The sequence below is a fragment of the Alexandromys fortis genome, unplaced genomic scaffold (assembly GCF_014885135.2).
Source record: "Alexandromys fortis isolate MF-2015 unplaced genomic scaffold, M_Fortis_MF-2015_v1.1 scaffold_52, whole genome shotgun sequence".
NCBI classification, from domain to species: Eukaryota; Metazoa; Chordata; class Mammalia; order Rodentia; family Cricetidae; genus Alexandromys; species Alexandromys fortis.
Window position 1 is genome coordinate 9,800,853 of NW_026067929.1, and position 12,274 is coordinate 9,813,126.

Genomic DNA, 12,274 nt, shown 5'->3' on the forward strand with positions numbered 1-12,274 from the left:
GGGAGGCGGCGGTGGGGAAGAGACAGAAATCTTTAATAAATAAATAAAAAAGAAAGAAAGAAAAAAATATTTTTGCAAGGTGCTTAGTAAATATGTTCTTCATTGCGTACCAATAAGAGGAGATAGTAAGCCCATTTGCAGCATTTTAGAAGAGTGCTTGCTGGAACAGGACATTGGCTCTTGAACAACAGAATTGAGACTAAGAATTAAACTTGTTTTAATAAATCAATGAATAATTCAAAAGAGAAATGTCATGGCCATTAGTGCATAAATAATATTCACACCTCTTCATGGTGTGGAATGGATCCTCAGTCAACTCTTCTTGAAATACGGCTCAAGATTTATGAGTTAGAGAGTATAGCTCAGTGGTAGAGTGCTTACCTAGTAAGTACAAAGGCCTAGGTTCAGTCCCTAACACGATGATGATGATGGTAATGATGGTGATGATGGACATGTGTGTCAGTGGTGTATGCATAGGTATGTAATTTGTATGTGGCCTGTGTGTACTCGTGTGGAGGCCAGAGGTCAATGTCAGTTGTCATCCTCTGTCACTCTTTACCTTTATTTGTTGAGACCGTGTCTGATACTGAACTGCAGCTTGCCATTTTGATTAGACTGGCTGACCATAAGTCCAAGGTAGCTGCCTATTTTCCTCTAACTCCAAGGATTGCAAGAGTGATTGAGACACTTGGCTTTTACAGAGGTGCTAGAGATCCAAACCCAGGTGTCCTTGTTTGTGCTTTAAGTGCTTCACCTGTGAGCTGTGTACCTGCTCCATAGGATGAGAACAATAAGAATAAACTTTATGTTCTGATACCTTTGTCTACTGATACATAAAGCATGCTTGGAAGGCAGATTTCCGAGAACAATAATGAAGGCGAGAGAAGATCAGGGGCCCATTAGCTGAGATGGGGAGCTGAGGGCACTAAGAAGTATGTGCATTGAAACAAAATGCTAAGCAGCAGAGTGGCTGCTGTTTAGGGTTGACTATTGCAAGTAGTGCTTTTATCAATCAAATCACTGATGATAAATGCATCTCCTAATTGTTTCTGCCTTCTTCCCTGGCCAGAAGCCAAGGCAGACACATGGCCTTCCACCACGATAGTTCATCTCTTGGACGCTGATCAAATTTTTGACTCATAGTTATTCAGGAGATGAAAACTGCCCTGTCACCTGGCCTGTCTACCTACCCGTCCACCCACCCAACTTCTGTCTAAAAGTCATTCTTCATTTAATCATCTCATTTCCATGTGCAATTTTAAATTACATCACTTACTATCTACTATCCTGTAGTTCAAACCAGAAATACCTATCTCTCTTAGAAGTTCACTCATGTCCTAGGACTAAGTGATTTAAGCAAGGCCAAGCCCACAACTCAACACAAGCACAGACAGCAGTTCCTCGCCTCTTACCTGGCCACCAGAAGTGCCAAAGTACTCCCTGGTGAGCGCCAAGATGTCTTCAGTTTCCTTCTGTGAAAGGAAATGGGAGTCTTCATCCTGCCGGAGGCCCAGGAGGCTATGAAGGTAAAATGTATACTCTCTGTTGCTCGTGTTGAACTTTGACGAACAGATCTCTTCCTGGTGAACGATGTAATAGAGAAGGAGGAGAGAAACTCTCTGGACCTCTTCCTCTCTAAGCTCATCCTCAAAATCTCCTCCAGCCGTGAGTAACAGTTCATCTGGCTCCAAGCACTGTGGGGGACGGTAAGGAAGACAAAGGCGAGTTTTACACACAGTTCCATAGCATTACCACCACATAAATGATCAAGCGCTTGTGTTGTGTGAATACAGGGCAAGGCGGGCAGTCCTAGCAGCTTCACTCAAAGATTGAGTCGTGGCGAGACTTTTATCTGACCATCATCTCTTCCTAAAAACCCCTTTTGTACAAGTGGCCTCTGGGTCCTCAAGCTGTTGATTTGCTCTTTTGCATTAAACCAATCAATGTCTTGGCCAGGCATGGAGGTACACACCTTTACTCCCAGCACTTGGGAAGCAGAGGCAAGTGGATCTCTGAGTTCGAGGTGGTCTACAAAGTGAGTTCCAGGACAGTCAGGGCTACACAGAAAAACCCTGTCTGAAAAAACAATGAAAAGAAGAAGAAAAAAAGAAAAAGAAAGAGAGAGGGGGGAGGGAGAGATGGAAGGAGAGAGAGAGAGAGAGACCTGACTCTCCACCTATACTGTCCCTTCTACCTTGTTTTCTTCTTTCTCTGCTATCTCTCTCTAAACTCTGCTTTTGTGATGTCATTTCTGTGACATTACATCAATCTCTTTCCACTGACTTAGAGGTCTCCTTGTTGCCCTCATTTTTCAGGTCTTAAAATGTCACTCTTAGCAGGTGTGATGGCACATGCCTTTAAGCCCAGCATGCAGAAGGCAGAGGCAGGCTGATCTCTGTGAGTTCAAGGCCAGCCTGCTCCACAAAGTGAGTTCCAGGACAGCCAGGAATACACAGGAAAAATTAAAAAACAACAAAAAAAGGAAGCATACAGACAGAAATGTCACTCTTCCGGAGGCCTTGCACAAGGCTCTCAACCTGTGTTGTCCCTCACAGTGTTGGCCTGTAGAAACAGCTTGCAAGACACATATGACTTTGAAATTTTCTAGACAGCCATGATTTCAATAGATAAAATAAAACAAAAACACATGAGATTCATTTTAATACTTTACAAAAATTTTTACATATTATAGATATAATTATTTGAGCATGCAACCAAAAAGCCAAAAATGACTAATGAGATACTTTATGATGGGTTTTTTGTAAGCCCAAGTTTTTGAAGTCTAGCGTACAATTGCTAGCTCATCTTACTTCATTCAGCCCCTTACCAAGTACTCCGCAGTTACATGTAGCTAAAGATACAGTGTTGGGCCGCATACCTCTAGAATCACATTTTCTTCACAGCGCTCTATTATAAAACTCCTTTGTTGGCCTGCGTATTTTGTCTTTCCACAACAAGAACAACTGTTTATTTGGCCAGGTTTCTTGGCCTTACATTCAGCACTTGGCACAAAACCTGGTACTTAGGAGGTATTAAAAATTCAATGATCCCCTGGCCCTCCTCTATTCTGAGTTGCCAAAAATGTGCCCATTGGAAGGAATCAGAACATATCATCCCCAAACATATCACTGTGGCATGTTGACAATTTTGAGCTAAGGGCAAATGGGAACCAGTAAGTATGGAAGTGCACTCTGCCCTCTTCCTTTCTTCCTAAAAGTGAGGATGAAAATTCCATTGAGAAGCGTGTCCTTCCTGTACCAAGAACAGAACATCCCTTATTCCAGGGAACTGATACAATCCTATTAAACTTCATGGGCTTTCTAAATTATCCCTAGCATCTTTTAGCTTCCTTTTTATATTTCCTAATAAGTCCTCACAGTTTACTACCCCTAAGCCATTTTCCTTCCTCTTGTCACATCTCCACAATTCATTGTTTTGGGTTGTTGTTGTTGTTATGTTGATACAACGGTATATGTGCCCTACTTATTTGAGGGCATCTTGTCTTTTGTGGCAGCTGCCTTCACCATATAAATTATCAATACGAATAAAACTTACACACTTTTCTCTTATTAATTTCTCTTTTTTCTGTTAAAGTCACTTGGTTTCAGAACACTTCAATACTGGTTGGAAAGACCCTACACTCTGGTGCACTGTGCCACAAGCCATAGAGAGATGCAGATCCTCTAATTGAGAGAGTCACGTGACATGAGGAGTTCAAAGTAACATCACTGGATAGTGGGAAAAAATGACAGAAACTGTGGCTAGAAAGTTTTCTCAATAAGAGAAAAACTACAGTCAGGGATAGCTGGGGAGCTCTTTCAGTATCTGAGAAGCAACTCTGTTGCCTAGCAACAACCCCAGGGTGAAGCATTGGAGACTGTCTCAAATTTCAGAGAGGCTCAGCCTACTGTGGGAATAATTACCCTAGGATCTTTTAATATGTTCTCTGAACTGTAAGAATGGGAGGGTCTAATGACATGACTCACGTGACAGGCTGGGTAACAGATGGTACATGCCATACACATCAGGAAAAACCTACAGACATCCATCTTCAAAGCAGAGCATGAAGGTGTTCTTCCCAAAGCCTCATACACTGTAGTCTACTTCCTCTCCAGCTCAACTTCTGGGGACACATGGAGTTCACATGAAAAATCAATGTTCTATGTGAATCCACAGCAGCCCTTTTGCACAGTGTAAATAGCCCATGTCCCACAGTGAGTGTGTGCACCAGTGACTGATGATACGGCTGAAAGCAAGACATCAAAGTAGCTGGACTGAAACTGTCATGATAAAACTAATCTGTGTACTAAATAGTTGTGCACACACTTATAATTGAGGGACAACTTTGTGTCTAACACCATGCTAAGCACTTCCCACACTCAGATGTTCCTCAGGATATAACCTAGCTAAGGCTGGAAAACTGCCTGACAAATCGAATTAAAGCCTAAGCATCTGAAACAGATGAGGGGAATATCTGGAATAGACAGGAGGGAGTTTATGAGGAATGGCTCTGTTCCACAGTCTCTGGAAAAGGGGCATTCATTGCCTTGGGAACTAGAGACTGTAAGGGACTGAAGACATTGGAAGCTCTATGTATCAGCACATACATCTGCATCCATGGGATCCTATAGAACTGTAGTTAGCAGCCTCTGGGTCACAACCCCTTTGGAGGTCAGGTTACAACCCATTCACAGGAATTGCCAAAGATCATAGGAAAACATGGATATTTACATTATGAGTCATATCAGTAGCAAAATTACAGTTAAGAAGTAGCAGTAAAAATAGTTTCTGGTTGGGGGTCACTGTATTAAAGGCTGCAGCATTAGCAAGGTTGAGAACCACGGCTATAGTGGTATCCCAGAGGAGAATCATTACCTTTGACTAAGGATTAGGAAAAGAAGTTCAATATGCTTCAATAGCCGGAAGTTTCCCGAATAGAGATAGTTCCCCTCCAAGAAGGTATGCAGGGCTCTGATTTCCACTGTGAGAGGGCTTGTTCTATGGGGGTTACTTAACCACTCTGTTAGTCTTCTAAAACTCATCCTAGGAACTGAGAATACATGGTAGTTGGCAGAGCTCTTGCCTAGCATGCATGAAGTCCTAGGTTCAATTCTTCCCAGCAAAAACATTGCAATTTTTCTCATTTAAAAAAAAAAAAGAAAAGAAAGAAATCCAGGATCAGGACCAAAATTCGTTTTTAAAGAATACAACATAAATGAATTTATTGTTAAATGTCTCAGTTCTCAGATACCTCATAGTGATTTTTCTAGTTTCAGTTTACATTTTTCCTCCTCACAAATTCAACAGCACCACCAACCTCCGTCTTTCTTTTCCTAGACACTGAGAGATTCAAACCCACCCTCTTGCTCCTATGCTTCACCACAGAGCATCTAACGCAAGCCACACCCAATATCTAAATCTAAAGAATACATCTAAAATTAGTGAAGAGTCACAACAACAAGCCAGACCCTGCGGTTGGGGCAAGAACATGAGTGTCTGTGGATGATTTTTTTTCCTCTGGTTTCTCATGAAGGACAAGAAAACATTTCTTAGGCTCCTTACAGAAGCAACATTCAGGGGGTCAAACCCCTCCTATCACATTCCCTTCCCCTTAGTTTCCCAGGGGCGAAGAAGAGCCGCTATGAGCACACAATCCTCTTGGACTGAGCCTGGGAATAGATAGAATTCAAGTGGAGGAAAACTAGCCAAACCCTTGATAATATTACTAAAATACAACATAAAACAACCACTCGCTCCTCAGCCTCAAACATGGAGAACAGTCTTGCCTGTTTATCTTCACCCAGCAAAATTAATATTCCACCACCTTAATAAGGCGCGCATCATATTATTAGAGAACATGGCCCCAGAGCAGATTCTCAGAGGACATTAATAAGATATGGCTCCTGGTTATTTCCAGTGGGATGTCTGTTGTTACTATCTATATCTATTAATGTCATCACAGACGAGCTGCCTATTATTATAACACATCTCCTCTGGGAGCCATTGGGCATTTTCATAATTATAGAGTTATTTATCATTTGCAAAGAGCAGAGGGAAAATTCCATCTGTTCAAGACCCTTTCTGTCACAAGAGGGGCAAAACCAGAAAACATTTGGCTGGGAAATTCGTTACCTCACCCCACCCTTAACCTGGAACTCTGGTGGATTGAGAAACCCAGTCAAAACTTACTTTGAAAGAAGTTATGTGCTTCCTTTTTTTTTACTTGTTTTTGGTTTTACTTATCCATTTATTTGAATGGGAGCTCACCAACACCAGCCAGACTGGGAAGAAACCAGCATGAGATGAAACCCGTCCCTCTGAATGTGGTTGACAGTTGCATGGCTGGGGCAGACTGAGGGGCCATTGGAATTGGCACCAGGATTTATCCCAACTGCTTGTACTGGCTTTTTGGGAACCCATTCTCTTTTGATGGATACCTTGCTCAGCCTAGATATAGTAGGGAGGGCCTTGGACCTTTCACAAAGCAATGTGCCTTACCTTCTCTGAGGAGTGGATGTGGGTGGAAGTGGGGTAAGTGGAGTGAATGGGAGGAGAAGAGGGAGTGGGAACTTGGATTGGGTATGTATAATGAAAAATACAGTTTATTTTCTTTTAAAAAATAAAAATTAAAAAAAATTATTGGTCTAGAATGGGGAGACAAAGAGGGATTTTGTTAGCAGTTTTTTAAAACCCAGCCTCTCCTCCACAGTGAGACTTGATAGACCTTCTCCTGTGACATGCACAAACCCACAGTGCAATCTGATGGGTCTTCTCCCATGACCCCCAACACCTTAATGGGGGACAGAATCAGTCCCCACCAATTTCCACCAACTTCATGCTACAACAATCTGGAGATTTTTTTAAAAAAATCCTTGGGAGTGGGGGCGGGGAGGTGGTACACACTTTTAATCCCAGCATTTGGGAAACAGAGGCAGGTAGTTCTCTGTGAGCTCAAGGCCAACCAAGAGTAAAACAGTCAGAGCTACACAGAAAACCTTGTCTGGCGGGGAGGGGGGCAAGCAACAACAAAAACCCATCCTAGGCAAGTCAAGATTTAGTCTGGGGAGAGGGAAGTCTTGATGGAGTAGCCACGAGGCCTGCACCACCGCCTCTGTGAGTAGACAGGTCTGGTTCACTTGACAGATGAGAAGAATGAAAGACTGCCTGAGAGGATGTGGACCAGGCTTCTCGAGGCGTGGTCCAGTTTCAACTCTGCCTGCAGCATTGCTCTCCCGCAGCTGATTCCTTACTGCTAGTGATTATCGAGGTGTTGACTACCTTCCACAGATACACACACGCACGCATGCACGCACGCACAAAATCAGAAAACACCATTGGCACCTAGGAGAGGGCATCCAGGAACTGAATGTTAGACAGGTGTCAGAATGCTGTGGTTATCTCGTGGAAGGGGCAATTGCCTCTGCCTAACAGCTGTGCATGTTCACTGCAAGCTTACAAAATAAAAACAAAAACCATCTCAGCAAAGCAGAAAGGAGGAAGGACTGAGCATGCGTGCCAGCAAGTCAGCAGCTCTAAAGGAGATCCGGTGTAGACAGCCTACAAATTATTCTCCCAAAGATAAAACAAGCCCTCATCTTGATGAGCTCCCTGAGGAATGCTGAATGAGTTGTAGTAACCCAGACATTATCATACCAGGCTGAACTTCCCTCTTGCATATGAAGAGATTTGCATGCCTGCCATTCACGGTGATAAAGAATCTCTGCGAAATCCACTGTTCCCATTCGGGCCATTCTTAGCACCCAATCCCACTTTATTTACTAACCAGCTTGCAGACTCGTTGCTTTCCATTTGTCCTCTGTGGACACCCAGTCTTCTCAAGCAGAATTTTGATGAGGCTTCGTGGATGGTTGAGGGACTGGTTGGCACCAACAGAGAGGCCCCTTAGGACTTCTAGCAGGCCTTGACTCCCAGTACTGCTGGTATCCTGAGTGAGGGCCTTGTCCGCCTCAGTAGAGGAAACAAGGCCGAGAAGGTAGGACAGTAGTAGCACCATTACCACTGAAAGATTTGTCAGGGGACACATGTCCACTCTTCCTTTGGCTTGAACTGGCCTGCGGTGAGGGCTGTGCATAGGAGACCTTACAACCAGAGGAATTTCTGTGGTGGAAAGGAGAAGAAAAGCCTTCAATTATTGTGCCTGCAACACATTTAAAAGCACCCACTAATTGGGTGGCTAAGCTGATTTGCAGTGGCAGCAACAGGGGGGTCCATATATAGCATGTAACCCCAAAGACCAGCGGGGAAACTGGACTGAACTAAATACACAAAGAGGCAAATGCTGAGAAAAGGCACATTTCCTCTATCTGCAGGCTGTGCCCGGCACAGGACCTAGAGAGAGACACGCCACTGTGAAACAAGTCCTGTGAAGTCGGTGAAGAAAATTCAAGAGAAAATGACTTCCAATAAATTTCCAGTCTCACACCGAATTAGAATCTTTCAAGAGGACAATTTACTAGAAAAACAAGTTACATTTGGGAACCACTTGTTAGTTTCTAGCCTAATAGAAATCAAGACTCTGGAGAATGAAGTATCTTAGAAAAAACGAGAGCATTTCAAGACTCCAGGAGAATGATAAATCTGTGCACGCAAGAGTCTCTGAGAGCAAGGGAAGAGATTTCCGAATCAATCAGAATTTATGGAGAAAAAAACACTCAGTTGACTGTTGAAGGAGTGCAACATGTTAGCAGCATCTCCTGTAGGATCCAGAAATGAGCCAATAATGACCTTGGGGGTAAGAACAAGATTCTGAAATTATTTTCATGGTTTACAAAACAGTTTCAGACTCTTAGGTTAGTATTTAAAATAAAGTTAGAGGGTGACACAGAACTTTGTAACCCCAGCACTTACCTCAAGAAAGAGAAATGGATATTTATCTTGAGCTCCCTGGGCCTTTAAATCTCGGAGAGTCTTTTGCAGTTCCAAAGTTCTGTTTTTAAAATTCTTTGACTGTGCGCTGGGAGCTGGGGAGGATTATTTCAGCCCAGAGACATTTCTAGTTGCTATGGAGAAGGCTGCTCAGAAGGTAAAAACGAAGGTGGATAAAAGCAGAGAGTTTCGGGCTGACAGATTTTCAGAATAGCAAAATAAATGTGGTTAGGGAAATAACCTTTTATATTAACAGTTAGCACAGTATTTTAGAATTATCTACAGTCATTTGCCTTTCAAGGGACAGAATCTAGGTCAAAAAATTCCACACTGCAAAGTGAAAGAGATTAGTGTTCGATAATGTAGTCTCCTGTCCAGCTGATCGCTCTTTCACTTTTGCTTAAACCAAAAGTTGCCGGAAAGACTGGCCTTTTAAAACTTCATTTCACAAGTTGCAAATGTTTACACGATGTTAGGACTTCAAAAGCAGTGTTAGTCCTACAAATGGGGAACTCATCCTAATCACTCATTGAATATGAAAACTGGGCACACGGGTATGAGATGATCACAAAAGAAAGTTTGTGGGGCGATGGATTTTGGATGAACGGTACTCAGAAAACACTACGGTTCTGTTAAGATATCCACTTTGTACGTGGTTTTGTCTCAAATGTCAAAGAAAGGACCTGGCCTTTTTCTCATGAGCACCATAGTGGTATTAGCTAGAATTAAAGGCTGGGCTCAGCCAAGAAACAAGGAGTTAGGCCAAAGACTTTCAATCTGAGGGTCCAGAAAGGGCTGAAGAACTGGAAGGCTGTGGGCTTCAGACTACAGAGCATTGGACCAAACTCCTTAACATCATATGCTCATCCCTAGAGTGCTGTCCCGGCAGGAGGAACCACCCTGTAAAGTCTTGTTCTACCCACTCTCAAAAGCCTGTTAAAAAAAAAAAAGAAAAAAGAAAAGAAAAGGCCACTAAAAAAATAATAGTTTACTACTTACGCAATAAATTAGCTGGTCTTAATCTCCTCATTAATTAAGTTATAAGGAACAGAACCGCAAGTACACCAACTCCCATTGCTCCAAGACTAGTTTCTGCTTTGTTCTGACGAGTACTCTCAAGACTATGACCTCGGAGAGCATTTTCACCTGCTCCCTAGTTCCTTTTTGCCATTGTCCGGCCTGAAAGTCATACATGGCCTCTGGTTCTCTGACTCAGGGCTGTAGTTGACACCCATTATGTTCACCCTTCCTGTTTTCCCGGCAAACCTGAAGTTAATCTTTCTTAAATGTGTTTTGATTTTCCTTTTTGTTTGTTTTTGGGGTTTATTTGTTTTGTTCTTGTTTGGTTTTTATTTATTTTTAATTTTCTTTGAGTCAGAGATTCTCTGTGTCACCTTGGCTCTTCTGGAACTCACTCTATAGACAAGGCTGGTTTTGAAATCACAGAGATCCGCTTGCCTCTGTCTAAAGGTGTATGCCACCACTACTTGGCTTAAAGGTGTTTTGTTTTTTGTTTGATTTGTTTGGGGGAAAATCCAGACTAATTTCCAAGAAGTTAACTTCATGTGTTTATTAGCTACATAAAGGAGATGTTTTACCTTTGATTGAAAAATGTGAGATATTTGGCTCACATTTGTGACATATCTCACCCAATTCAGTATCTGATGCGGTATTTCCTAACTTAGAGGAGCTTGTTTGTGCTGACATAGGAAGCTGCAGTGGAGAGGAGGCTGAGTCTTGCTGACTAGTTTTCTTTCACTCAGTTCTTTGCTTATTCATCTGTCCTGAGCTTCAAATTCTGCCATATAGTGTATTTACACATGTTCTGTAAACAAGATAGAACTTAAAGGGACCTCTTAAAATGTAAAAGAATGGTGATTTAAGATGAGACTCAAACAAGACTTGAGACATCCTGGAGGTGGAATCCTGAGGTACCATGTAGTCATCCATGTAAGCCACTCAAGGGATTGAGTCTCACTTCCATAATAATCCTGAATTTCTGTATGCATTATGACAGATTTTTAAGACATGTAGATGTCTTGAGCCTTCTGATAATTCACACATTGTACATTTTGATTCAGTGCTGTGGCAGAAGACGTTTCTCTTCCTGGGCACCCAGTTGTCCCTACAGAGGTATCTCTGGCACTTTCCCCCATATTCCTGTGCTGACTCCTTCCTTTTTTGTAAAATTCTATCCCTTCTAGATGTCATTTGTAGCATGTGTGTCTCTTGACTTTTTCAAGCATCCATTTATGTTTAAGCATCACACCAGCACTTTCATCATGAAAACATGATACATGTCCAAAAATCTTCACTGTACTATTCGAGAACGCTCAGGGTCACACATTTAGTGTGTGTTTCCAGAATTCTAAGCCTGTCTGCACCAGAGTTAGTCCATGCCCTGCCAAGCAATCACTGGTTGTCATGTGACCCATGGCTTGTTTGTTTTTTAAGATTCATTTGTGTGTGTGTGTGTGTGTATGTGCCTACCTGATGATATGTATGTGAACCACATGTGTGCAGGTGCCATAGAGGCCAGAAGAGGGCATCTGTAGGCAGAGTTTCTCTGAGTCTTGGCAGTCACTCCCAAGTAAGCCCATGGAAAGTTATTATTATTTATAAATGTTCAGCTACTACCTCAGGCTTATTACTAACTAGCTCTTACAACTTAAATTAACTCATTTCTATTAATCTATGTTCTGCCAATTGACCCATGGCTTTATCTGTCTTCCAGCATGTCTTGCTCCCTCTGTTTCTCCTCGCAACTCCTTTGACTCCACCCTTCTTCTTCCCAGAGTTCTCCTAGTCTGGCTCTCCTTCACAGCTATAGGCCAGACAGCTCTTTATCAATCAAAGGAGAGTAATATATATTTACAGGGTACAAAGATTGTTCCACAGCATTCCCCCCTTTGTCTAGTTAAAAAGAAAGGTTTTAACTTTAACAAAGCAAAATGATATACAACAAAAAAACAGTTATCAAGTAAGAATTACAGTTACAATATCCAGTCCATTTATATTTGGAAAAATTAGAGAAAAGGGACATCTGGCTGTCTGGACAGTCACTCCAAGTTCTGCAATATTGGACATCCAACTTTGTCCTTCAGGCCTAGTATATTTGACATACTTTACAACGAAGCAGGAATTTTGAAGGAGTTCCCATCTTGTCTTGGCAAAGTTTTGCAGTCTCTTTCTTTTGTGCCTGCTTGTCCAATTTGGACAGCATATTGTCAGCAGTGGAGGCAAGGGCAGTTTCTTGCCTACAGTTAACCTTTGCCAAAAAATTGTAAACTCTATATGGAGTTTCTCTGATGCCTATCATCTTTGAAATAGATTGGTGCTGCAAAGAGCAGACATATCTCACTGTCAAGAAAAGTCTTATGCTAATAAG

The 12,274-nt window shown here is 42.2% G+C and overlaps 1 protein-coding gene across 6 annotated transcripts in view; it reads right to left on the bottom strand.

Annotated features, from left to right (window-relative positions):
* Slc39a12 (solute carrier family 39 member 12) overlaps window positions 1–8,097 on the bottom strand; it is a 110,048-nt gene extending 101,951 nt beyond the window's left edge. For all 6 annotated transcript variants that reach the window (XM_050144754.1, XM_050144755.1, XM_050144752.1 and 3 more), the window contains exons 1-2: window positions 7,784–8,097; window positions 1,413–1,694 (exon numbers count right to left, since the gene is read on the bottom strand). In XM_050144754.1, the coding sequence (XP_050000711.1) occupies window positions 1,413–1,694; window positions 7,784–8,092 (591 nt within the window). In that variant the 5' untranslated portion in view covers window positions 8,093–8,097. The remainder of the gene's footprint in view (window positions 1–1,412; window positions 1,695–7,783) is intronic.
* Window positions 8,098–12,274: the final 4,177 nt, after the last annotated feature.